Source organism: Lemur catta, chromosome 11 (genome assembly GCF_020740605.2).
Source record: "Lemur catta isolate mLemCat1 chromosome 11, mLemCat1.pri, whole genome shotgun sequence".
Classification (NCBI taxonomy): domain Eukaryota; kingdom Metazoa; phylum Chordata; class Mammalia; order Primates; family Lemuridae; genus Lemur; species Lemur catta.
The window spans coordinates 66379942-66406321 of record NC_059138.1 but is presented as its reverse complement, the minus strand read 5'-3'; the positions used below and the strand labels follow the sequence as shown (position 1 = coordinate 66406321).

Here is a 26380-nt window from a genome sequence, read left to right as displayed (position 1 = left end):
TGCCAACAGCAGGTTCTCCACATTCAGAGTCAGGAAGGATGGTGATGCCAAACAACCACAGATTGTTCAAATGGGCGGCTAAGATAGTGATACCTTTGTTTCATGATACTTCAATGTATGCAAACTTTGCTTCATGCATAAAATTATTAAAAATATTATATAAAACTACTTTCAGGCTATGTGTAAAGGTATATGTGAAACAAATGAATTTCATGTTTAGACTTGAGTCCCATCCCCAAGATATCTCATTACATACATATACACAAGTATTACAAAATCTGAAAAAATCCAAAATACTTCCAGTCCCAATCATTCCAGATAAAGGATACTCAACCTACATTTATAACTTTCAATACTAATGAAGTTAGTACAATTTGTTTTTTATATTAAATAGGTACTTAAAACCCTGAATTTTATACCAAAAAGTAATAGAACAAAAATAGAAAGCTATATGCAGTGGCATCAGAATCACTCTGGAGCAATAAGAAGCTAACACTGTATGTCAACCATAATAGCCGTAACACTCCCAGCAAAATATGGTTAGAAGCATTTCTGGTTACTCTTCATATTAAAATCTTTGACGTTTTGGCTTTGATATACCAGTCCTTTAATGGATGTTTTTAGATATTCCTTTGTAATAGAAGAATTCCTAACTCTGCTTGAATTCTGCCTTAATGCTAATTCTACACAGATATTGGGATTGGTCAAATTGATTCAGTGCTTTACTCAAAGTACTGAACTTTAATCTTCCTTAGGAATCTAGAAAAGCATACAACTTAATTACCATACCTACTATTCACTATCAAAGTTTGTAGGAATGAGATTTAAAACAATAGAAAGAAAGAAAATTTCACCCCTCTATTTCTAGATGTTCTGGCCCAGGAGAGAGGCAGGGTGACTTAGGAGCTTTGGATGTAGACCAGGCAAGACTGTAAATCTTTGAGTAACCATTTACTGACACCGTAGCCTTGGCAAAGTTACGTTATTTCTCTCTACCTCAGATTACTCGGTGGAAAAATGGTATCTAACTCAACAAATGTTGATTATTACAGAAGCCAAAGATTCAAAAAGCTAATAGAATTAAACCATCATGTACTGTGTCCTCCTTATAAAATAAAATCTAAATGAATGTTAAAAGCATCAACTTTTAGCCTTACCTGTAAAAACATAACAAAATAAAAGTTTTTAAAAAGCACAAAACTACTTAACCTTGAAACAAAATTTTAATTATGTCTTCAGTTTCTGAAAAAACAACTTATGACTTTGGAAAACCATTTTAAAAGTGAAATTTTCCTTTTAGCGCTTTCATAATGTCAGTAAACCTACACTATCATTTTGCTTGTACCAAAGGAACAATTAATTATCTATTTACTGCTATTAACTTCTCAGTAAAATTAAACAATAAATTACTTACTAAAAAAATTATATTGATTTTATGGCTACAAAAGGCATCAAATATAAATGAAAAGAAGTATCTAAAGCAGTAACTTATCAGTACTGGCCTGTATTCAGGGCAACATAACTCACATAGGGCAGCAATATGAACTACACATTTCCTTAGATCTTAAAGTATGGTGAAGAACGTAAATCTTGCTCATTTATCTTTGCCATGCTAACATGTCTGGAAAGACTGAAGAAAGGAATCTAGACATAAGTGTTCCTATCATTGTTTCATATTTTAAATTGAAATAATGCTTTAGTGTTCATTCAGAAATAAGCTTTATAAACTAAGTAAAGTTTACTCATATTTCTGAATATAGCCATGAGCTAATGATTCCATATGGGGCCCAAAAGAAAATCCTCACCCTTATTTTTAAGGAATCTTATAGATCAATAATATATAAGAGTTCCTTTGGTAAACTTCACTAGTAAAAGAAAAAAATTATATTTTATATCATGTGTAAAAGAGCCTTTTTAGAAAAATAAGATGATATAGGCCTTCCAGGCTAAGAAAATATCTTGTGAAACAAGGAACATAGGGACCAAGATAACCTTCTCAGACACTGTAATATTAACGTAGATTAGTTATCTATATTAGTCCCACAGCAATGTGCTTGTTGTACTTGATATGCAAGTAATAGATTAAGTGCCTAAATACAATATAATACAATATGATAGAATATAAAGTTTATTATGTTAATAAATTAGCATATATTGAAATCATCTTTAAAGGAGTTAGATAAAAAATAATTTTTTTATTGTAACTATTTGCTGCTTTTATTTTATTGTCATAAGAAATCCAAATTAAATATCTATGTAGACTAAACTAGCCTTGTTTTCAAATGTCTTTGTCAAAAACTTGGCAGGCATTTTTACAAATAAAGCTAAGCTAACAATTATCTCTGAAGATACAAAACAAAAAATAAAAACATAGACACACCTAAAATAATCTGATAATAAAATAGGCCATTGTTAAAAAAAATCTGGGATATGGATATATTTATCCTAGAATAATTTAAAAAACTTGAGTTTTAAATCGTCAACTACTCTCAACATTTTTTCATTAAATTCTCATCTACAGTCTATAAAAATATTTGCACCAGTTTCTCCCTACATAACTCCCTTGAGCATTTTATTATGCTATTGTTTTGAATGTATATACTATGTGATCTTTTCTATAAGGAAGATACGACATACTCAGAACATCTACTTATAGACCAAAGATTTTTTTTTTAAAAGGCACTCTCTTCACATAAGATGACTTATTTTATCCTTTCTGGTATAAAGCATATGCAGTTTTTTTAAAAATATAAATTGGGTCTTTCCAGGCTCATGGTTCTTCTTAGTGGAGAGAAGATGGGGCAAATGAATAAAATCATGTAGAAGAGAATCTAAAACAAGGGTGGGAAGTTACTGTTCCCTACTATTGACTCTGTAAGGCAGAGGATAAAGAAGTGGTAGAGGCCCCTCTAAGAAGCAAAGCAGGTTTTCAACAAGTACTTACCCAAAGTACAATCACAATTTCCTTCAAGCCATATATCCATGTCTTAATCACAGTGGAAGTTCCCCCAGTGTCCCCATGGGCATTTCTTATGCCCACCATGTGCAGACACCCTGAGTAAGGTCAGTGACAAAGAAACATTTGCTACCTTGATGTGCTCCTGAAGCTGAGCCTGGTGCTGCCGTGTCAGGTTCTCATGCTGTTTCTGGAACTCTGCTATCAGGAGCTGCTTCTGGATTTGTTGCTGCTGCTGGATGAGAAGTAACTCCTGCTGCAGTTGCTTCTCACGAACGACAGGATCTACCACGGGCATCATCATCCTGAGGTCTGTCCTTAGGTCTAAAGGCGAGATGGGCTCCAGGCCCACAGGAACCTCTGACTTTACATCCACTAAAGAACCAGGAAAAAAGAGGGGACAGTAGAATAGAGTGATAAAGGATTGGAAATTAGCACACTGATTTGGAAACAAACAAACAAAAATAAAAGACATTATTCCTTGTACAATGAACTATATGTCAATGATCTTAGTCATTTCTTTACAATGATAATAGATAATTTGCATATCAGTTTTGATAAATGGGCTATATATGCTAATTTTTACTCAGCAATTTGTACTCTCGCCATGAATCTTCTACAACTCCCTTTTTCAAAGAGATGACTTCAATTGTTTACTAGGATCAAAGTCATTAATGAAACTTACACTACTGAACCACTAACAAAAATCCACTCAACTTAGGACAAAAAAATGCAACTATATTGAAAGAAAGGTGTCATGTAATAAGAGAGAACTTGTACCACAATTAAATTTGTGCACTTATGAACATTTTTCTTTGTTATCAGAATCAAAAGATACATTCAAGCTTAAAAAATAAGGATTGTTATATAATATATTTTCATGGCCATTGGACCTAGCAAAGACAGAATGCAAAACTGCATGCTAAAATGTGGGAAATGGTGATTAACCACAGTAATGGTGCCAGTTCCAAACGTCAAGGAGTAAAAGTAGCCAAGTTTCTAAGTGTTGGTTTTTAAATAGTAATAATCTGTATCTCAGTTACCTCATTCCTAAAATAAACAAGGTGGAAAAATATGAGGAAACTTAAAACAAGTATTTAATCAAATCACTGGAGGACTAAAGAGTTGATGATATGAGAATAACTATAGATAATAAATTTAAATTTATAAAAAATACATTAGATAATGTATATAAAATGCTTAGCACAACTCCTAGCGGATGAAAACACTGCTTTCTAAAGGAGTAGTTTAAGCAGGAAAGCTCGCAGACGGCGTAGATATCCAGAAATAGCACTTATTATTTATGGCTGGTGTCCATTCTGATTGGTAAGTGTCCATATCAAACTGGTTGATAAATATTTTGCATATGACTCTTACCCACAAGAAGCAGCAGGAAAACTCTGTAGTTAATTGAAATAGATTAAATTAAAGGCAACAGGGGTTTTGGAGGGGAAACTGTGGCAAACTGTACTGCATGGCTCTTCAGAAGAGGTCAGCTACTACTCAGATACAACCAATTATTAGTGGGGGGGGGAAGAAAAGGAAGATCCAGTAGACAAAATAACCCAATTTTTAATTTAAAAAATATTTCAAAGATTTAAACACTCTGGGAACCAAACAAAATGCTTCTATAAGTCAACTTTGAGATGAAGCCTTGCCAGTTTTCAACCTCTGTCTATAACCTAAATGCCTGTTCCTATTCTTCTAACTGTGTAACTCTGAGGATGTTATTAACTTCTCTAGGCCTCAGTTCCCTCATCTGTAGAATGGCAATAAACAGAGTAACGGTTACAACAGACTTGTTAAAAAAGGTTTAAATGAGATTATCCATTCAAAGTAGTTATAGCATATAACACATGCCTCAATAAATGTTTTGATTTTGCTTTTTTACTACATAAAAGTAGAAATTTCCTACATATTAAAATAAACCATCAATACTAAGGAGCTAACAAAAAAAAATATTAAGAACATATATGAAAACAAGATGGTGTATGGTTCTTACTAAATATCAGAAAATAAAAACACTAGAACCTCTAGAAAAATAGACAAATAAAAATGGAATACCACTGAAAAACTGAAAATTGCCTTCAATAGTAAAGAAATGCAAATTATCAATCAAAATAAAGCATCATTAATTATAAATCTCGTATATATGATTCATGTATATACATATGTATATACATGTATAATGCCCCATTATATAGGGTAAGCATATGACCAAAGAGACAATTATTTACTGCAAATGGAGCTTCCAATTGGTATAAAACTCTGCAAAACCAATTTGGTGATATATATCAAGAAATGTTACATACTTCTACCATTTGATTCACTTTTGCTAACTCCAGCATTATATCTTAAGGAGATAATACTGATAGAGGAAGAAACAGTTCAATGTCATCTTGTTCACTGGAGTATTATTATAATTATTACTGAAATCACCAACTACAAGGAAATGTCTAAGTAAAATATGTCACATTCATTTGGTAGAGAAATAAGCAATCATTAAAAATGTTGCTACAACATTAAGTGAAAAAACAGTAATAAAAGTGACATATACACTATGATAACTATTTAAATGACATAATTGTAATTAATTTAGTCAATATACACTTATTGAGCCCTTTTAAAGTCCCAGGCTTCATTCTAGATGTTGGCATTTAGTACTTTAAAAAAAAGAAGACAAAAGTTCCAGCCCTTATTGAGCATATATTCTACTGGGGCTTTTAATCATATTAGTTTCTGAATTCGAAAAACAGACTGGTAATATACAGAACAGAAGATGGTTGTATTTTGGATAGAAATGTGAATGATTCTCCCCCTTCTATTTTTTTGTATTTTTCCAAATTGCATCTAGTGCTCTGACTACTAGTATAAGTAACTAACTTAAATTTGCAGATTCCAGGTTGGAAACTACAAAGTTTATATTCCATGTGGATTTAAGAGCTATTTGCAGTGATTTAAGAAAGTCTAACAGAAATCCTGCCTATAAATATTAAGGCTTCAAACACTAAAACATTAAATATTCTTGCTTGCCATTTGAATTATATGTCCTTGTGCATGTAGACTGGTATCAATCTTGGGTTGCTAACACTGGTTATTTTTCAACATATCAGTCAAAAGTTTTCAATGATGGTACTTGATGTATCACTTTAATGAAAATGGGAAAATGATTTATTAATGAACTATAGTTTGGTAGACAGTTACTTCTAAAATGTGATATCTGTTAATGAAAAGAAATTAATTGTGACAAGTTTAGAAGCTAATGAGGATGACGGTCCATAAGGTCTCTTAGCTGCAGTGCCCAATGTAGAACCTTCAGTCAAGGCTCTGGAGTAACATGAAAGTTTTAACATTAACTTAAAGAGTTGGCATAATTCCAATGAAAAGCAACGGCTGTTAATGGCATATTTCATTTTTACACTAAAAAAGCTAAACTATAGCCTTCAGTTTTTACATGGAAATCCCAATAAACAAAAGGTCAGAATTGAACCCTATAAAGACAAAATGTAAAAGTTCAAGAGACCCTGGGGTCTCTTCTTGTTGGTATTTTTGTTATCCATAAACTACAAACATCAAACCCCTAAAAATTAAAAAAAGAAAAGATAAGGGAGGAAAAAGTCCTCTGAAACAGTTATTGTAAACCTCAAAGGGTAATTTGACTTCTTAACCTGCTATCCCAACAGAAATGATTGTGTCTAACTGCTTGCCTTTGTTCAGAGACTAATCACTAAATTGTGAAAAATCACCCTCAACTTACAAAAACTGCTCTTGATTATAAATAATTGCCCAAGACTGAGAGAAAGTGGCAGGCAAGATCCCAGTCTTTCATCCAATTTATTCAGCAGCAATCCACATTCCATTTGTCTAGACTAAATATAGCAGCGTTTATACAAGAAATCAATAGTGCTTGCAGAGAGGAGAGCAAAGGCATGAATATTTCATCAGACTCAGAGAGAAGTGGCAATCAGCACACTGATGGTTCTGTGTAGGTCATCTTTGGCCTGCTAGATTAGTTCCTGTTACTTGGACAATAGCTCATCTCTGCCTAATCATAATCATATCATAGCCATTCTTTCTATTTTTAACATTAATTGCATTGTGGGTGACAAAGCCTCATCGTATTCCAAAAGGAATGTTGGATTTTTCTTACATCTTTTTGACAGGCTAATAAGCCTCCCCAGGAGAAATAATAGTAACAAAATACCAGAGACAAGTTTCAACAAGTTACAGACACTTTCATATCACAGAATGTGAAAGGGCATTTTCCAGATCTCCCATATTATAATTAGAAATAATCAATTTACAAGGAAAAATTAACTACTAGTTTTAACAAGGGGTAAATGGAATCATCTCTGTTCACAATTTTCCTTGTCTAGCAACATGCTTGTCTGGGAACATGCAAATTCCTCACAAATTACTTAGAACAGGTGGCCAGTAATGCATATGTTAGAAGGAAATTGATGACAGCAAATATTAGTATTAGTTATAAATGAATCAAGTTTTTTAAAAGATCTCAAGACCTCATGAGAAAGAGGCACACATGAGAAAGAACCATGACTCAGCTAGCTTTATTTGGACTCACTCTGTCTTAGATTGCAAATATATGGAGCATGTATGTTATATTTATATTATTATTTTATTATTACATACCAAATGCCCAGTAAGAACATTTCAACATATGTATTAACTTGTTTTAACTACCACTTTAAAAAGTCCATTCTTTCTTCAGTGTCTTTATTTGTTTTTTGATAGTCATTCCATCTTCTGTTTAATGTTATGAATTCATGCAATGTTTTTTTAGAAAGTTTAGTTTTTAATGAACTTGTAATTGAAAAAGGTCCCATTTCAAAATAAAAACAAAATCTCAGATTATATAGGTGTTTACAATAATCACATTTATTTAAGCAATATGCATACGTGTTTAGTTTTAATTAAATTCTGTGAAAGGATGTGTTTAATTCCAAAGCTATTAAAGGGTTAATTCAGAGTACTAAGAATAATCTAGCACTCATGTAGTGCTTCTTAATTCTTCACTTTAGATGCTGTTATTCATAGCAGAGGTAAGCAGGTAGGATTTTCATATGTTCAAAAACAGGACTCTTTGGTTGCTACACTGTCAGCTGGCTTACAAATAAGAAGCCATCCATTTTAAGAATGTTGTAAGAGAACAACTTGCAAACCCTGTGGATGAAAAAATTTTAAGAATGCACAATTTTGTCCATGTACAATTATCACTATGGCTGAAGACTGTTCATGCTATTCTGAAAGAAGTAGAATTCAAAATACCGGCTTTCACAAAAAAATTGGAATGGGCACAATCTCACCACCAATTTGTATGTCAATTATTTAATTTTTCCACTTGAAAAAGTGCTATAAAAATTGCAACCATGCTTAACAATCTCAGTTAATATTCATAATTACAGAGGGCACAACTTGGGATACATTAGCAACAGTGCTGTCCAGAGCCAATTTGTACTTAAGTTCTTAATACTAAGGAATGGTGTTCACAACCACTGGCAAGTGGACATATCAACTAAAATTTCTAGATTTGGGGAGGAACAAATGTTGCTCTCATCATCTATTCTGCTACTTCGTTCCTTCTATCATGCATAGAAACCTGTGAGAGTTGGGTCTTATTGACTCTGTCCACTGGTAGAGGTTGCCTACTGTACTTTTTTTCTGCTTTAACATTGCCAATCAAATATATAATTAATGTCAGAAGTTCTGGGTCCAGAAAAAATTAAGGAATAGCTGCCGCAGATACACAAAATCAGGGCTTCCTCAAAGTGTGGTCCATAACAATAGTTTAAGCACATGGCAAATTCTGCAGGAAACCCCTTTTACTAAACTTCAACAGCAGTAGACATCTTCTATCATTAACCTTTTCACATTTGTTTTTTTGTTGCAGACTTTAGCCTTTGCCATGGCAGCCTGCTTCTATTAAAATAACTTAACATGCAGCTTGATGATACCATGTCATCTCTGAAACTCTGATCAATACCAAGATGTGCACTGATGCTAGCTTATCAGGTAGTGCCAGAGAGATTATCATCTTCTTTATGGTACATGCTGTCTTGTCTTGTTTCTGTACCTTTTGGCCAAACCAAAATCAATAAGGAATAATGTATTATTGTGACACCCAATACCAATTAGGAAGCCATCTGGTTTAAACTCTGTGAATCAAACTCTTTGTGTGTACATATGCAATTCTACTGCTCATCTGGTCAGCTAAGTACAGTTTTCCTTGTAAACCTTCTTGAAACAGAAACTGGAGATCTTGACGACTGGAGATCCATGAGTAGCACATCGTGGTCTCTGTCCTAACTATACTACCTCATGTGTGAACTATCAACCCTACTTTGAAGAATCTTAAAGAAATCCCTCTGGTACAGCAATGAGAAATATTTAGCTTTCTGAGATTCTAGGCTTCTAGCTTCACTGCCACTTCCTTGCCATTGGTCACATTTCTCATGTGGTAAATGTCCCGAAGGAGCCAGACTCAATCTTCCACACCAGTTTACATTTCCCTCTGATAATGAATTTGGCTTTGGAGCCACACCTCCTAGCCATCCTGAAATTGGAAGATTAAGGACTAGACCCAGGCCCCTACACCTCTGAGGAGGAGACAGGGCCTCTGGGGCTTGTCTACAAAGCAAAGCTACTGAGGAGGGAGCCCAAAAACAGAAAACAGACTCTCCCTGTGTTACAGGGCCCAGAATGCACCAAAAGGGAAGCTGATCACCGCAGCTTCCACCAGGCCGCCATGTGTGAAGGGGTCATCGCGGATACCAGGCCAAGTCACTTGTTTGACTTCGCTGGGTGGATAAGAGGACAATAAATTAGGGCGGCACTACCACCCGGAAGCGGCCCATTTTTCTCTCACTCTGTGATGGGCGGCATCTTGCTCTTTCGGTTCTTGTGTCACAAATATCCGCGGTCCCAGAAGCCGCTCTTGCCCTCCGCAGAGCACTCTGGGAAAGGGATCTCCAGCACAAGCCCCCAAAGGTCTGGGAGTTGGGTAGGAGTGGGAGGGCACCTGCCAAGGTTTTTTTAAACAAGTCCTTTTTTTTCAGTCTCTTTCTTCCTATCCACATTATGAGTTATGGACTGCGATTCCTAAAATACTGTTTGCCCAAACAAAATTCATCACAGTTGCCTTCACCCCACTTCTCTAGGCTTATGTCACACTACCTCTCTAGGAAGTTAAATCATATTCTCCTTTTATAAAAAAAAATTTAATTTCCACAGTCACCTTTAATGCCTTTTGCACTATGTTTCTTGCACGTCTTCCTTCCTTGTCAATATGATTCAATAAACATTTTTTAAGCATATGCTATTACTCTGCTAAAAAAAAAATAGAGGTAAAAAATGAGAAGTACGATGTGGTCCTTGCTTGCTGGAGCTCACAATAAAGTACATATCCTATGAGGTTGGGCAGGGTAGGACAGAGTGGTCAAGTTCTGTTGGTAGGAGGAAGGAATGAGATAGGCACACAGCTGCAAAATAATGTACTAGGTTATTTGTTACAGATGAACTTAAAAAGGAAAAGCCACTGATTATTCCAGATGGAGTCAGAAAAGGCTTCACAAAGCATGTTTGCCTGACTCTCCCTCTGCCATTAAAAAGGCAAAGATGTGAGTCATGGCAGGAGAACATCATATACACAGTAACAGGAAAAGAAAAAGGAAACTGCAGATGGCTTGGTGTGACTGGACTCTATTAGGCTCAGGTGGTATAGAGGGTCAGAAAGGTAGGCAGGAGAATGGTTACTTCACAAAACAGGCAGTGTGAAAGAAGCCATGGCCACCGGCATCAGAGTGCGGAGAGATAAGGTATTTAACCCCTTGGTAGTCTCTGGGTTTATTCCCTTACAAAATCTGACCTACCTAGTTGAAAGGAGTAAATGAGTGAAATAAGTTTCCCTTATCTTATTTTGTGAGCACTAATTGACATCAGATGTTGTAAAGTAGAAGAAAGGCACGAAGGAATGGTTTATGTCTAGTGGGAGTAAAAAGCATGGAGTGAGAGACTGGAGGAAAAGAGTGTCTCTCTAAATCTCTCTCTTCTCTCCTCCCTTCTCTATTGACCTTTCTCACTTTTTTCTTCTCTCTCTTCCCTCCTTCTCCCCCTCCCTCTGGTTCTCTATTTTTCCTAGTTCTCTGTCAGAATAATAAATCAAAACAGTGGACGTGGGAGAAATGGTAAGGGTAATAAACAGGAGAAACTTTTTCAGGTAGAATCCATAGGTTTTGGGAAATAAGTAGAAGAACTTAAGTCTTTTTCTTCCTTCAACTCCATGAAAATTAGTTTAAGCCACCTTGATATTTCCCTTCTGTGAAATCCTGCTACCACCTCCCACCCATCCTTTCAACGCTGATTTGGAATTAAACAAATACAATTTTGTAATTTTATTTACATTTTTATTCTTTATATTATGTTGGTTATACCACAGCATAAGCTAAGGAAAGGGGGCCCTGCCTGATGCCTATTTGTCTCTTGTTCCTCCAGTCCTCTGTCTCGATAACTACACTGCAGCATCAGTTCTTAAGTATTATATTAATATAATACTATCTAAAGAAAATATCAAGGACTGTTTAGAGCTGTGTATATCTAAAATAACACTGAAGTTATTGTTTTTATAATATCATGAGCTTGACATGTCATTTTTTATTCACTCCCTGATTCAGCAAATACTGATAAGCCCTATTAAATGCCAAAACAGTTTTTAGTCAACAAAACAAGTAAACACCATCTCTGCCTCCAAGAAACTCATATTCTGATGCCAAAGACCAAGCAATAAACCAATGCAGAACACAGGATGCAGTGAGGGTGCTCCTGGGGAAACCCTCATGGGCCCTTTTCTAATTCTTTCCAGGACTCTCCAAGGCAATCTCTTCCACTCCTATAATTGTATCGCGTCCTATATGGTGGCAGTTCCATTTCCAGTCTAAACATCTATTCCAAACATGTCACCTGTATGTACATTTAGTATGCAGTCTTCATTTAGCTGTCTCATACTGTTCTTCCCCCAGTACCCTGGTCTTAATTATTGCAGCCGGAAGAGAAACTTGGAATTGATTGTTGACTCCTTTCTCTCTCTTGTATTATCTACATCCAATTGACAGGAATGATCTTTTCTTCCCTTCAATATTTTTTGAAACCATAAAGCTCTCTCTACCACCACTGCCTGTTTTACTAAAGCACTCCTCTGACACCTCCCTGGCTAACACCCATCAGTGAACCTTCAGTCTTTAACACGGCTGGCCTGTTTCTCCATGGTGTGCTTTCTGCCTGTGTTTCCAGCCTCAATACCACCTGTCCTCCCTTCACTCAAGCCACACTGATCTTCTTTCTGTTAAACATGCCATGCCCTCCTAAGTCTTAGAGATTCTCCATATGTGTTCTCTCTTCCTAAAACCTTTCCTCCAATCCTGACCCATTTTTCTAGACTAATTCTTACTTATCCTTCACATCTTAGCTAAAACATGACTTATGTAGGATGTCTTTCTGAGTCTTATTAAATTTTTCCATTAAATTTCGCAATTCTTTTTATAACATTTTTTTGTCTATCTTTACCACTGTTCTAAACCCCATGAGGGCAGAGGCTATGTGTTTAGTGCTTAGTACCAAATGAAAACATAGTAAGGCCTCAGTGCATACCTAGAATGAATGAATGAATGAATGAATGGATGATAGCCACACAAATATTAAGGGAATAAAATTAGAAACGCATGCACATTTGCATGTATATGTTCACATATACACATACTGGATTAAAATCCTAAAGCAATTACTTATTGGGCTTTTGACTATTTGAATTCCAGATATATACTACTTAACTGCTTAAGTTATTAAGAGATTGAGTTTCTGGCAATAGTGATGAAATATTTGAAAATAATCTCAACAGTTTTTCCACCCACTGTGTCATTTTGTACTTCTTAGACTCCACCGTATCTCTGAAAATTCAATGCTCTGACATGTGACAACCATCAAAGTGGAGTAACAGAACACTCAGGAGAATAAAACTTACTCATTCATCCTGTTTGCCTCAGTAGGGATCACCAAGCATAGGCCACATCCTGAATTATCTAAACAATAATGCCTAATTCACAATTGAATATCTCATGTTGTATTATTAGAAAATTAGACCAGAACTGGTAAACTGTAAGTAAGAATTGTTTTTCAAATCTCCAATTTGAAAGATGAAGAATTATATTAATAAATGTAAATATAGGAAGTAAATCCTCTTAAAGCTATTTAATCAAAATTCTTCGACATTTTAAATCTATTTTTTTAAATGCTAAAATGCTTTTTATTGAAGGCTCTTCATTAAAATGTGTAGTCTTGGAAGGCATATTGTTTTCTAGAAAAGTAAATTAATGTTTGAATGTGCCTAACATCAAAAATGGGAAATGCGAAATCAAGTAACATAGCCTCAGTTTGATAACAATACTGCCAAAATTTCACTTTAGTAATGCAAATATTCTTAGCTGGTTTTCCACCATTAATATTTACAACAGCACTATCATGGAATAAAAACAATTGGTAAATAATCAAACATGAAAAGAATAATTTTTATAATAAGAATTCTTTAAACTAATTAATACAGAAGCACAAGTCTCCCTCAAAGTGATTCTGTTCAAGTTATATATGTCTTTAGTTTCTTGAAGTGCACTATTACATGGCATAAATGAAAAGAAAATACATGCAAAAAGCAATCTGAGCTTTGATTTACTATTCTCTTATTTCCCAGGGGTCTGAACAGGAAACAAAAATAACCACAAATGACTAAAATATCAGTAGGCCTTGAAATATCAACATTTAAGTTAAAGCAAGCTAACTTTTTAATCAAAGCCTTTACTATTTTGATTTACTTAATTCAAACTCCCTGTCTGCAAATATGCTTTTGAATTAAGCAGTCATAACAAACCATAACACAAACGTGAATTGCCAACTAATTTGTAATGCCCACTTAGTTCTAAAGTACTGCAATGTTTGCTAGTTCTTTACTATTTAAGAACTGAGTAAAAGCTTCATTGAGTTTCTTGCCCTATGGAAACAAAATCAAGCCAGTTTATGGGACTTTAAGGTAACAGGAGCTAAGAACCCATTATTAGTTTGTAATCTGTATTATTTTGTAATTTGAGATAAGAATTCAATCTGATATAAAAGTACCTGTAAATGAAACCTTGAGTAGATGGGAAATTTTAACATTTTAAAGTAGACAATATAGGTATTAAGCTAACAGAGGTATTTATTTAGCAGTATATACAACTCCTCATCTGGGATGTAAATTGACTTATAAAGCAATTATAATGAAGGTGGGCAAACTGTTAAACTTACCCATATTCTTTTCTACAACTTGTATTTTCTTCTAGGTAACAGACAAATACTAAACTATTACTTTTTGCAAATGAGTAACAAAACTTCCCTCTCATTGTGAAAATCTAATATTTGAGGCAGGGATTCCCCAGGAATCCCAGAACCTAGTATATCATGTAGCATGTAGTGTAAGTTTAATAAATATTGGTTGATTAAATGACTCACTTATCACATACCCCCTCTAACAACACTCTTTTTCAACAAATTACACACTTGCTTACTCAGCAAATAAACTTTTTCAAATAATGTGCTCCCACTATTTTACTGGGAACCTTCACTTGTTAAAGCACATAACCATGCACTATTTTTATAGAAAAAAAAAGAGTTTTATAGTTTTATCAGTTCCTGTGTCTTGCCAACAAGAAACAATTACCTTTCACCAGTATAAAATAGTTCAACATTTTCTGAAAATCTCAATGCTTACTATTCAAGACAACAACATACATTAAAATATGCAGGAAAAGTAGGGGAAAAAAGCCAAAATGCCATGCATGATACCTCCCTTCTTTTCCTCTGCAATTCAGACCATGTCTTTTCCTTTTCTCCTCTCTAATCTTTCAGTCCTGCAGAATGGGAATAGGACTTTTAAAATACATTTTACTTTTTCTCCAGAATTCAGCTGTTTCCTATGTTCTGGGGAAATCTTTATTACAAAAAAGAAAAAGGTCTTTTAAAGTCCCACTAAAACCTTCTAATATAGGCTTGCACTGGCTTTTAAAAAACAAAAACATTTCTTTAAAAGACTGGACATTTTCTTCAAATAAAATCCTATGAATAGTCCCAACATATAAAACCAGCATGAGTGCAAATGTTTTGTGAAGTAGGAGGAGGAACCAACGTCCCATCCATTCACTTCCTTCCCCCTGGGAACCCAGGCTCCATGGAACTCAGTTTGAAAATCACTGCTCCAAGGGCATTATGTCTTTGTTTATTTGCTAAATTTAAATCAGGGGCAAATCATATGACAGCTTTTTCAAAGAACAATGCATTCTTATTGGAATTGTGAAAATTTGAAGATTTTGAGTTGAAAATAATAAAGTTACACTTTGTACATACGATTTAGGAAAAAAGTAAATGTTAAAACATAAAAGTTCATCTAATGTTGAATAATTTTAAATCTCACCAAGCCAAATGGATTGGTAGCTATATTTACGATATTGCCACATGGTGGCACCACTTTTGCTTGTAAAAAGAAATAACCCACTATCCTTTGTCAGGAAGCACTTTGGATATGTGAGTTTTAAAATATGTGAGTTTTCATGATTAGAGCATTCTAATAAAATGTGACTTCTCTATATATACTGCTTTCAAGCTTGGCTTTCCAAACTTGGGTAAGGACAAAGAGTAATAGCATTATATTGGTCAGCCGGGAGAGTTTTTATTTTAACTTAAATTATGGAAACAATACTAATACAACACTTATGTGCCAAACACTATTCTGAATGTTTTATAAAGTAACTGTTAATTCATTGCTTCTTCTTTACAACATTATGAAGTTGTACTATTTAGTAACCCATTGAGTAGATGTGATTACAGTTCTCATTTGCAAATCATGAAAATGGAGGCCACAGAGGAACTTGGCCCAGGTCACACAGCCACTGAGAGGTACAAGAAGAAGTAACACACACACAATCCAGCTCTGGAGTCCATGGTCTAAACCACTACATTTTGATTCTTCTTGAGTTCTACAAAATAGGCATTCCATTTTATTTCCACATAGTTCACTTTGGAGTATGTCTTGAAATAAATAAGACTAGAAAGTTTTTGTTAAAATAATATTTCATATTTTTATTTTTAAAGGTGAAGAAAAACATTTGTTTGTAATTGCCAACATAGTTCATAGAGAGATGTGCAACTGAATATATTTCTGCATATTGTGACACATTTGTTGTATTTTCAGGTGAGTCCAAAGCATCTTTCTTAACCATGTGCTATTCAATGCTCTTTTTAAGAAACAATTCTGTACTTAGGAATTCCAGATTTGGTATTTTACCCTTTTAGCTATAAAAAAATTATGTTGGGTACAGATAACTTTCTTTCTTCCTTTCTTTCTTTTTTTAATTAAATCCACTCTGGCCTTACTCTCCAATATGTGAATCTATTGACACACAGGTTAAAAGCTACCTAAGGTGTCTTTGGTACCTGATTAACTAAATCCCATTGGATTATATCAGAGGTAGAGATGCTGAATCATAATTAACTATAAACAGTGTTAATGAGGTTTGGGTGTATTGTTCATAAATTTTTAGATTATTTTTTAATTGAAGGAAGTAGTAACAAAAAGTAATAAGCAGCTGTTTTTGACAGTGTGAGAAAAGATTTCACACGATAGACTGTGGTAGTTCATTTTTTTCTTATTTCAGTGGAGTATTTTGTTTTTTGTTTTGGTTCATGATTCCTTGTGCATTATGTAAGACAATCACTGGCCACTAAGACACAACTTATCAGATAAACAGAAGGGCTCACCCTGAAGAAAATCTTGAAGCTGTCAGAAAAATTAATTTTTTACATATATAAAAATAAGCATATATCTGTGCATTGATTAAATACTCTATAATATAGCAAAAGAAAATGTATTAATTTTTTCTATGGCTTCTATTTAATTAGGCTGTCATTAAAATTTCTATTTCTGGCAGAAATCATAGTATCTGTTTATAGAACTAGCCTGTACTGAGAGAACTGTCAGCATTACAGAATGCTTCTCAATATTTTAAGCACAGCTTTGAGATGATCAATCTTTAATTTGAAGTCAGATTTCTTAGTACAAACAAAAAAAGTATAAGAAATTATTGAAAGTATTAAAAATGAACAGAACTATCAGAGCAGGGTTTAGCAAACTATGACTCACAGGTCAAATCTATCTTGCCACTGTTTTTTTTATGGCCTGTGACCTAAGAATGATTTTTACATTTTTTAATAGTTGAATAAAAGGAAAAAGGAAAAAAAAAATTCTGTGATGTGAAAATTATATGAAATTCAAATTTCAGTGTTCATTTATAAATAGAGTTTTATTGGAACACAGCTGCTTTTGCACTACACAGTCAGAGTTGCGTGCCACGGAGACAGTACAGCCTGCAAAGTCTCAAATATCTATTATCCGCCCCTGCTTGCCAACCTCTGCTGTAGAGAAGCTATGGCCAGATTTTATTCTCACATGGTAGAAGTTCCCTGTGAAAATGAAATTTCCAAGCTACCTCTCTACCCTAAAGGTTTAATGGAGAAGGTTAAAAATTATCATATTTTATTTCATCTAAAATAAAACATAATTAGAAAACAGAATATGCTGACAAGGAGAATACCACATACAAGAAGCTCTAAGTATTTCATTAAATTGATGTGTTAATTTTATTTTATTACTTTATTATTTTTAATTTTTTAGAGACAGAGTCTCGCTCTGTTGCTTAGGCTGGAATACAGTGGCATGAGCATGGCTCACTGCAGCCTCAATCTTCTGGGCTCAAGGCATCCTTCCACCTCATCCTTCCGAGTGGCTGGGACCACAGGCAGAAGCCACTATGCCCGGCTATGAATTAATTTTAGACTTTATTGCCTGCACTTCACATTAAGCAGTTAACTGGAAAACAAACATATAAATAAGAACAATGGCATTTTTAAATGAATAACATGTGCTAAGGACTAGCTATGGCTTTTACATGGATTTTCTCATTGAATACAGCATATTAGTATTCCCATTTTACAGATAAGGATAATGGGCACTAGATAGTACTCTGCCAATGTCAAGTACATGATATTATTTTTAATTGCTACTTTTTTATCTTGCTTATTTATTATGACAACATGGTAAATATTTAGAATGGTGTTAAATGAAAGACAGTGTAATATTCCAGATTAGGTTTCCAGTGGGTTCTCCTCCTAATTTATCTCTTTTCCATAAGGCAGAGATAATATACCCTGCAAAATGCTAAGTATAGAAAAAATACTTATTCAATTGAAATTTCTTTTAACAAAATACAGCAAAAGACTGCTCCTATCTGTGAATCTGTGTAGCAGTTGCTATATAAATCACAAGGTTACAAATATATAGGTACTATATATATAAACTAAAAAAGCCAGTATATCTTATAGAAATCAACATTTAAATGAGTTTAGCAAAGGAATATTTGGAAATTAAAGGATATTGTGTTTATTTGACATTTACATTTCTGTTAATAACGTGTGGGTTGATTTCATTTATACTGATATTTTAAAACCTTGAGGTTTTAAAGAAACAGCTTACATACCTCAAAGCAGCAATAATAATACTACAAGGTTGGCTATTACATCCTAGTGATAGATCTGTAGCCAAACCACTAAAGAAATTTGGTGCCTCCAACAAAATAGTGCTGGTAGTTAGGCATTGTTTAAAAAAAAACCCTAAAACTTATGGAAAAAAAATAGTTACCCAAATGTTCTTCCAGATATTAATGCAGTTTTAAATTAATGTAACCCAAGATCACAGGAAATACACTGCTAATCATAGAGCTTAGCAAAGCCATTCTGAATCCAAGGGCTTCTATTTATTTTCCACAGAATTCATAATATACCTTAGATTAGACCAGTAGAGTATTGAGAACTCAATGTATTACACAAAATTTTAAGTTCTGGTTTTTAAAAAAATGCTTTAAATGAGTGGTTTAGAATTTGTAATTTTTGAAGTTAAAAAAATAAAATAAATGTTACAAAGATTAAACAAAAGAAATGAGAGAACAAAAAATAGATGCAATTTTTCTCTATCCTAAGAAAAATGCACTTCTATAGGGGTTATTCAGATTTCCTCACCTTGCTGAGGCCAAGTATGGAGATAGAATCCCACGTGATTCCTTAGTTCAATACAGAAATTCAACCTGCTACATTAGGCATGTCTCAGTTAGATTTATGTAGGCAGTTCACTTGGGTTTATTACCCCCAAGGTAAATTTGGCATGCTACAGGATAGAGTCGAAGCCAGGGTTCAGAAAACTTCTGGGCATGTCTGGAGAGAGCAGGTGGGGCTGGCACAGCAGATGTCCATTTGCATAAATGACTAAGGCACCGCCCAGGAAAAACTCTTCTTCAGCAAAGAGGAAGCCAGGCCTAATACACTTGACTTGATAACCAAGCCTCAGGACCTGAGGGATGGTTTGACTCTGAATACAGGGTACATCCTTCCTCTGTCCACTCTCACTTCCAGGTCCCAGTGTAAAAACCTTGTTTCCACCATCTAGGCTGCTCTGAACATGCTTTCACCAAATTTATTTGTAACATCCATATTGCTAAAACCAAGTCTATCTATCTGTCTTGATTCTCTCAAGCATGGGAGAGAATAAATAATCAGTAAACCAACCTGTCTATCAATCTATTCCCTCAATCGCTAATGCCCAATATCTTGCCAATGTGTAGAAACAGAACATAAGAGAAAGAACACTGAGTAATCACCAGTTCTCATCTTGATTATTCCACTTCTATGGGCATTGGGTTTCTCATGTATGAAACAAATAAGAGAAACTGAAGTAAGGATTCTCAAGGCTTTCTCTAGCACCAATGCTATTCCCACCCTACCTCAAAATTATGTGTTCTTTATGTGTGTGATTTTATTTTTTATTCTTTATTAGAAAGCATATCTCATGAAAGAGGCAATTGTCATTGGCCTTCATTGACCTATTTGGGTAAATCAATAACCAGCAGAACAGGTTCTGATCATAAAGAAAAGGAGGGGTGCCTAGAAAGTAAAAGAGGGACCCCCACCAAACAAGAAATGACAGAGAATTGAAATCAGGACCTCCTAAAGAAAAGCTTTATCTAATTAAAAATTACCCTAGGGCAGGCTTTGTCTGAGATATAAAACTCAATTATGGTCAAGATTGGTTTATTCCTTGATTGTGGTATTTGGAAATCTCTCCTCAAACCTACCGTTATAAACAGCAAAACATTACTTTCCATTTTCTCTTTCAATGAAAACACATCGTTTTCCTACAAGAGTGGCTTCTTAAGGGATAATGCACAAAAATATCTGCTGTTTGTAATTTGTAACTTATGAAAGTAAGAATAGACATTTTCCTCACTTAAAAAGTTTTTACTATAGAGCAATACAATACCCAGTTTGAGAAAAATCAGAAATATTATTCTTATCCTATGAAATGTGATGGTTATTCAACAGCTCCCACATTGCTTAATAAAGAAACAGAAAACTGCCCAGAATTAGAAACAACAAAACCAATTAAAGTTACAAGGGTAAAAGTGAAAAAAAATTATCCACAGTATACATATCTTAGAATTCTTTTTTTTTTTTTTTTGGTTAGCTTAAAAAGATTACATTACTTGCAAAGTCTTACATAAATAAAATTAAAACAACATCACCAATTTACTTTTATTATTTCAGTGCATTTGGATATTTCAAATTGCACCTTTTTTTTTGTTTTTAGGCTGAAAGAATCCTCCTCTTTTTTTTTTTTTTTCCTACAGAAGTACTCTGCACTGTGCAAAGCATTTAATCGTGTTCAATAGCTAAAGAACTCTTTCCCCTTCCCCCTCTAATTTGGCTTCAAGCCAATGCTGTTTTTCTCATTCCAACTGTTTTGGACATATGCTGGCCCAACTAACAATGGTAAACACAGCAAGCTGTCTCTGATATGGTGCTGATTAAGTAATCTTGTGAGCAATTGGAGTTTGGATATTAAGACGCTAAGAAAAAAATTACTCTCAGAAATTCTCCTCCCTTTGAAAAATATTTGGATTCTCGATTTTAAATTATGAGATAAACAAACCATGGGATACTTTAAAAAAATACATTTACTTAATGCTGGTCTAGGCATTTGAGATACAAAAGAAACTAAGATATGGCCCTATTATTCATGGATTTTATAGTTTAAAATGATAACATGAAGTAGAGGAAATAGTAGGAGCCCAAAGATAAGCTTAAAATAACAAACATTCCAAGATGGGCACTTGCTGAGTCTTGCAGAAAAAAAGGTATAAAATTGAAATTGTGAATACTTTGAATAGTATTTCAATAAATTCTATTGATAAAATGTTAGTACAAAATTAGTACCTTAACTAAAAGAAATAGGAATAAAGACCAAATGACCATCATAAGCATGTGGTACAAGATAATTGAAAGAAATATAAATATTGTAGTGTAGATAATTATTCAGAATGCAAAAAAAAATTTTAAATTGATACGTTCTATTTTGGTTTTGTATATAAGAATTGGGCACTTAGCTTAGATTGCTATATGTCAGCTTCCCTTTAGTATGCAAATAGACTAGATAAAACCAATTGTTAAATAAAGCCAGAAATACAAATTTTCATTTAAAAACTATTTGGAAGTTTAATAGGAATAAGCAGGTCAAAAAAAGGATTACCTCAAACTTGAAAAAATTGTAATTTCTCATTTAGCCGTTACCAAGTTAGCACTATCCATAATTTGACAGACATATAAGCAGGACAGATTAATTTATAATCATGGACAATTTTTTTCAATTATATTGTTGTAAATTTACTCAGTTTTCTTGTTTCTAAATTATGTAGGCTCTGAAAATAGAAAGATGAGGAGGATAGTCATTGCTCTCAAAAATTTTATAATCCAAGCAGGAGGTGGGGATTGGGGGTATTCTGAGCAAAGAGATGGTAAGAAAACATACAAAAGATATAGAGCATGATAAAGGCTTTACTGATGTTTTGAATAGATAATTAGGGATAGTGAAAAGTGCCATTTTTTGAGAGTTTTCTCCATGAAGGATACTTTACTAAGCACCTTAAATACATTGTGTAATCACAGAAGTTTTAAGAAAGGCTTCTGAGCAAAAGATATTAGAGGCTAGAGGATGGGGAAACAACTAAAATAAGCTAACAACAGCACAAAATAAGATAATAAGAACATAACAATTCAATAATTAGGGCAGCCAAACAGAATAGAAAGAAATGTCTCTCAAATGATGCATTTGAGAGACATTTTCAAAGTATAATCAGCAGGATTTGAAGACCAACTGGATGAAACAAACAAGAATCCTTTTTAAAAATCATATCACGATAGCACTGTTATGACCACACTGAATTTTTTTATTAACTTTAAAATCAGAGGGCAAAAGTAACATTTTTTTCCTTAAAAAGGCAAAATCATTTGAGAACAAAAATGGGAGCCCATAAATGGCAATAAACTATTAGTCATCACAAAAGTTTTCTAACTGTACAATACTACATTATAATATATTTAGACATTCTTGGAAACTTTTGATTAGTAAATACAATCAAACTAAATATCAAGTCAATAAAATATGACCTACATCAAAAAGAATAAAATTCTTACATATAAATTTAACAAAAGAAGTGCAAACGTTGTAGAAAGAAACTGAAGGAGATCTAAATAAATGGAAATACACTCCATGTTCACAGATGAAATAGTTAATATTATGAAGACAGCAATACTTTCCAAATTGATCTACAAATTCAATGCACTCCCTATCAAAATTCCTTCTCCTTTCCCCAGGAACTTACAGACTGATATTAAAGTTCATAAGGAAGTGGAAGGGACCCAGAAAAGCCAAAATAACCTTAAAAAGGAAGAACAATATGAGGTACTCATATTTGCCAACCTCAAAACTTATTGCAAGTTTATAATAATCAAGATAAAGAATAACTGGCATAAAGACAGATGTATAGATCAATGGAATAGAATTTAGAGTCCAGAAATAAATTTTTACATTTATGGTCAATTGATTTTAGACAAGAGTATTAATTCAATGGGGAAAGAGGAGGAAAAGAATAATCTTTTAACAAATGGTGGTGGGACAACTAGATAGGCCCATACACACAAAAATAACTCAGAATGGATCATACAGCAAAATGTTAATAGCTAAAACTATAAAATCTTAGAAGAAAATATAGGAGCAAATCTTTGTGACCTTGGATTAGGCAATGGTTTATTAAGTAACCAAACCAAAAGCATAAGCAACAAAAGAAAAATAGAAAAATGGACATCAAAATTAAATGTTTTGGCTGAAAGTGACATCATCAATCCACAGAAAGGAAGAAAATAATTGTAAATCACATATCTCTCTAATATCCTGGGTATATAAAATAAAATCTTACATTTCAACAACAAAAATACAAATAACTCAATTTAAAAAACAGGCAAAGAACTTGAAAAGATATTTCTCCAAAGAAGATACGCAAATGACCAGTAAGGACTTGAAAACATACCCAACACTGTTAGTCTTCAGGGCAATGTGAATCAAAACTACAATAAGCTACCACTTCACACACACGAGAATCACTATAATCAAAATGATAGATTACAACAAGTGTTGACAAGCACTTATGGACCCAGCCATGCCAGTCCTAGATATATATACAAGGAAAATTAAAATACATCCACACAAGAAGTTGTTCAGAGTTGTTCACATAAGTACTATTCCTAATAGCCAAAAGGTGGAACAACCCAAATATCTATCAACTGATAGATACATGGATAAAGAAATTGTGGTATACCCATACAATGGAATATTATTCAGCAATAATAAAACTAAATGAAGTACTAAGATACATGCTCCAACATGGATGAACCTCAAAAACATTATGCTGAGTGAAGGAAGCCAGTCACAAAAGACCATACATTGTATGATTCCATTGACACTAAATATCCAGAATAGGCAAATACATAGAGACCAAAAAAAAAAAGTAAGATTAGCTTATGGCTGGGAGGAGGGGTAAGGGGAATAAAAATTGATTGGTAATGAGTATGGGCTTTCTTTTAAGCAGCCAAAAGTATTCTTATATTAGATTGTGGTGACAGTTGTAAACCATGTGAATATACTAAAAAAACACTAAATTGTACACTTTAAATGGTGAATTTTATGTTACCTCAATAAAGCAGTTAAAATAACCTAATTGAATTGTTTAAATATATGGAGATCTAGGAATATCAAAAGGTTACTATACAGAACAAAATACTTATTCATTTCAGAATTGAAGATAATCACTTGGCAACTGGTATATTTCCTTTAGAAATTTTGAAGTATGCTCAGTGAAAGCTGTCAATGCCATATTAGTGTTCTCACTTGAGCTGTTAAGGTTATATTTTAAATTCAATACACATTGTTACCAGCTTCATTTGGAGAAGTACAGGTGAAAGCATCAACTTCAAATGCCACCACAAATAACTGACTCTATCCTTTTAATCAAAGCAACCAAACTTTCAAGTGAGAGAGAAAAATGATTAATTTTCTTGTTCCTTTTTAGTCCCTGACACTTTAAGCTTTTGGGGAATGACTGATACAGTAAGTAGGGACATAGGTGGCTCAGTTTCTTAACTAAATAATCACTTTCTAATGCCTGGAGAGAATAGGACAAGGTCAGGTCCAAGCAAAACTTCTAAATGTGTAATCTGACTTTCATGGGCTTCCGCCTTTGCCTCTTGCCTTCTCCTTAATACCCCCTTTCTCTCTGTCCAGCTAATGCTCCCTCTCTGACTCTAGGGGAGTCAGTCCCAAGATTCCACAATTCCCATGGCATCGATATATTTCACCTCTCCATTTCCCTTCCATCAAAACAGAACAGGCCTTCAGTGCCATTGCTTACTTTGTGTGCTCACTGGTTCAACAAATACATAGTGTTTACTAGGTGCCAATCACTATATTGAATGACAAAACATTGAACAAGGCACTAAGTTGCGGAGAAAACAAATATTCAACTACTCTGTAGTGAGGCAGTGCTATGGCAGGCATGTGCACAGGGCACCATGGGTGCACTTCACACAGTAAGGTTTTGAACCTTAATACATGCAGGAAACCAAGCAATTGTCACAGAGGCACACAGAGGGCATTGGTGACAGAGTGGCTAGTGTGCAGGGTGGCGAGAAAGCAGACACTAATATCATATGATAAAGAGCTTGGGACTTAAAATTAGTACTTTATGAATGCATATTCTGTAACAGAAACTGTACCAATCCCTTTACATCTATTTTTCTCAGTTAATTCTGACAACTATGTGAGGTCTTTAGTATTATGATTTCTATTTTATAGATGGAATACCAAGGTTTAGCACAGGTGTATCCCCTGCTCAACATCTCTCTGCTGACAGGTAACATAAATAACATTAAGTCAGGTCAGTCTGAACGCCATTAGGAAATTATTTTTTATATTCTCCACATGATCCTTGAGATTTCCACAAATGCTTGAAAAAAGAATCTAAAAAATAACTAAGAAAATATTTGCCTCTTGGAAAGAGAACAGAGTGACTGAGATATTAGAGCAGAAGAAAGACTTGTCATTAGATAGTCTTTTACATATTTTAGATTTCATATCACATATATTATGGTATATATTATTTACTCGAATGAGTAATCACAATCAGAACAAATATAGGAAGAATTTAAAAGTTGGGTCAGCTTGGCTCATGTTTAGTATATAAACTTATATTTAAGTAGTGCAGCCAGCACTTCTGCTTCTAACACACAAATATATTTAAAAAGACCTTAGAATGTGATATTTGAGTGTAAAAAGTATCTCATAGACTATAGAAAAGGTTGAAAATGTTATATTCCCAAAGCTGTTAATAAATAGGTGTTTCCATTTTGGCTGAGGCCCCAGGAAAGTGTCAACTACCCCCACATTCCAGACCACCTATGCAGGATGGAAAAAGAATAATTGAAAACCAGCATGGGAACTCTTGGTTCCTCAACACTCCAAGGTATAAAAGGCCTGCAATAAAACTGGCCAAGGAGTTGTAGAAAAGAGATGCAGAATTTCTTGCGAGTCGTCAATATGTCCCATATCCTCACTCCCTCCTCCTTAGTGACGTTGGGAGGCTGGCTTGTTCTTCACCTTTAAGGTTATTGAGAAGGACTTCAAAGAATACATTTAGAGAGATTGGTATGTTTCCCGAAGTTTAGGAGATACGGTAGACTGGTCTCTGACACAAGCCTGAGAAATCCAAAGTATAAAAGCCAAGGATGAGAAGGTGATTGAACTCACTTGGGCAAAGATGACCCAAACAAGCAGATCTAAGGCTTGTGTACATTGTGTGGGCCAGGTCCAGGCCAGGAGAGGCAGAGAATGAGACTAGTGGC

At 34.1% G+C, this 26380-nt stretch overlaps 1 protein-coding gene and 1 pseudogene across 1 annotated transcript in view; both read right to left on the bottom strand.

The window, feature by feature from the left end:
- HDAC9 (histone deacetylase 9) overlaps positions 1-26380 on the bottom strand; it is a 555319-nt gene that overhangs the window by 79060 nt on the left and 449879 nt on the right. Inside the window, exon 4 of the mRNA XM_045565228.1 lies at positions 3090-3331. Within this exon, the coding sequence (XP_045421184.1) occupies positions 3090-3331 (242 nt within the window). The remainder of the gene's footprint in view (positions 1-3089; positions 3332-26380) is intronic.
- LOC123647491 lies at positions 8672-9263 on the bottom strand (annotated as a pseudogene).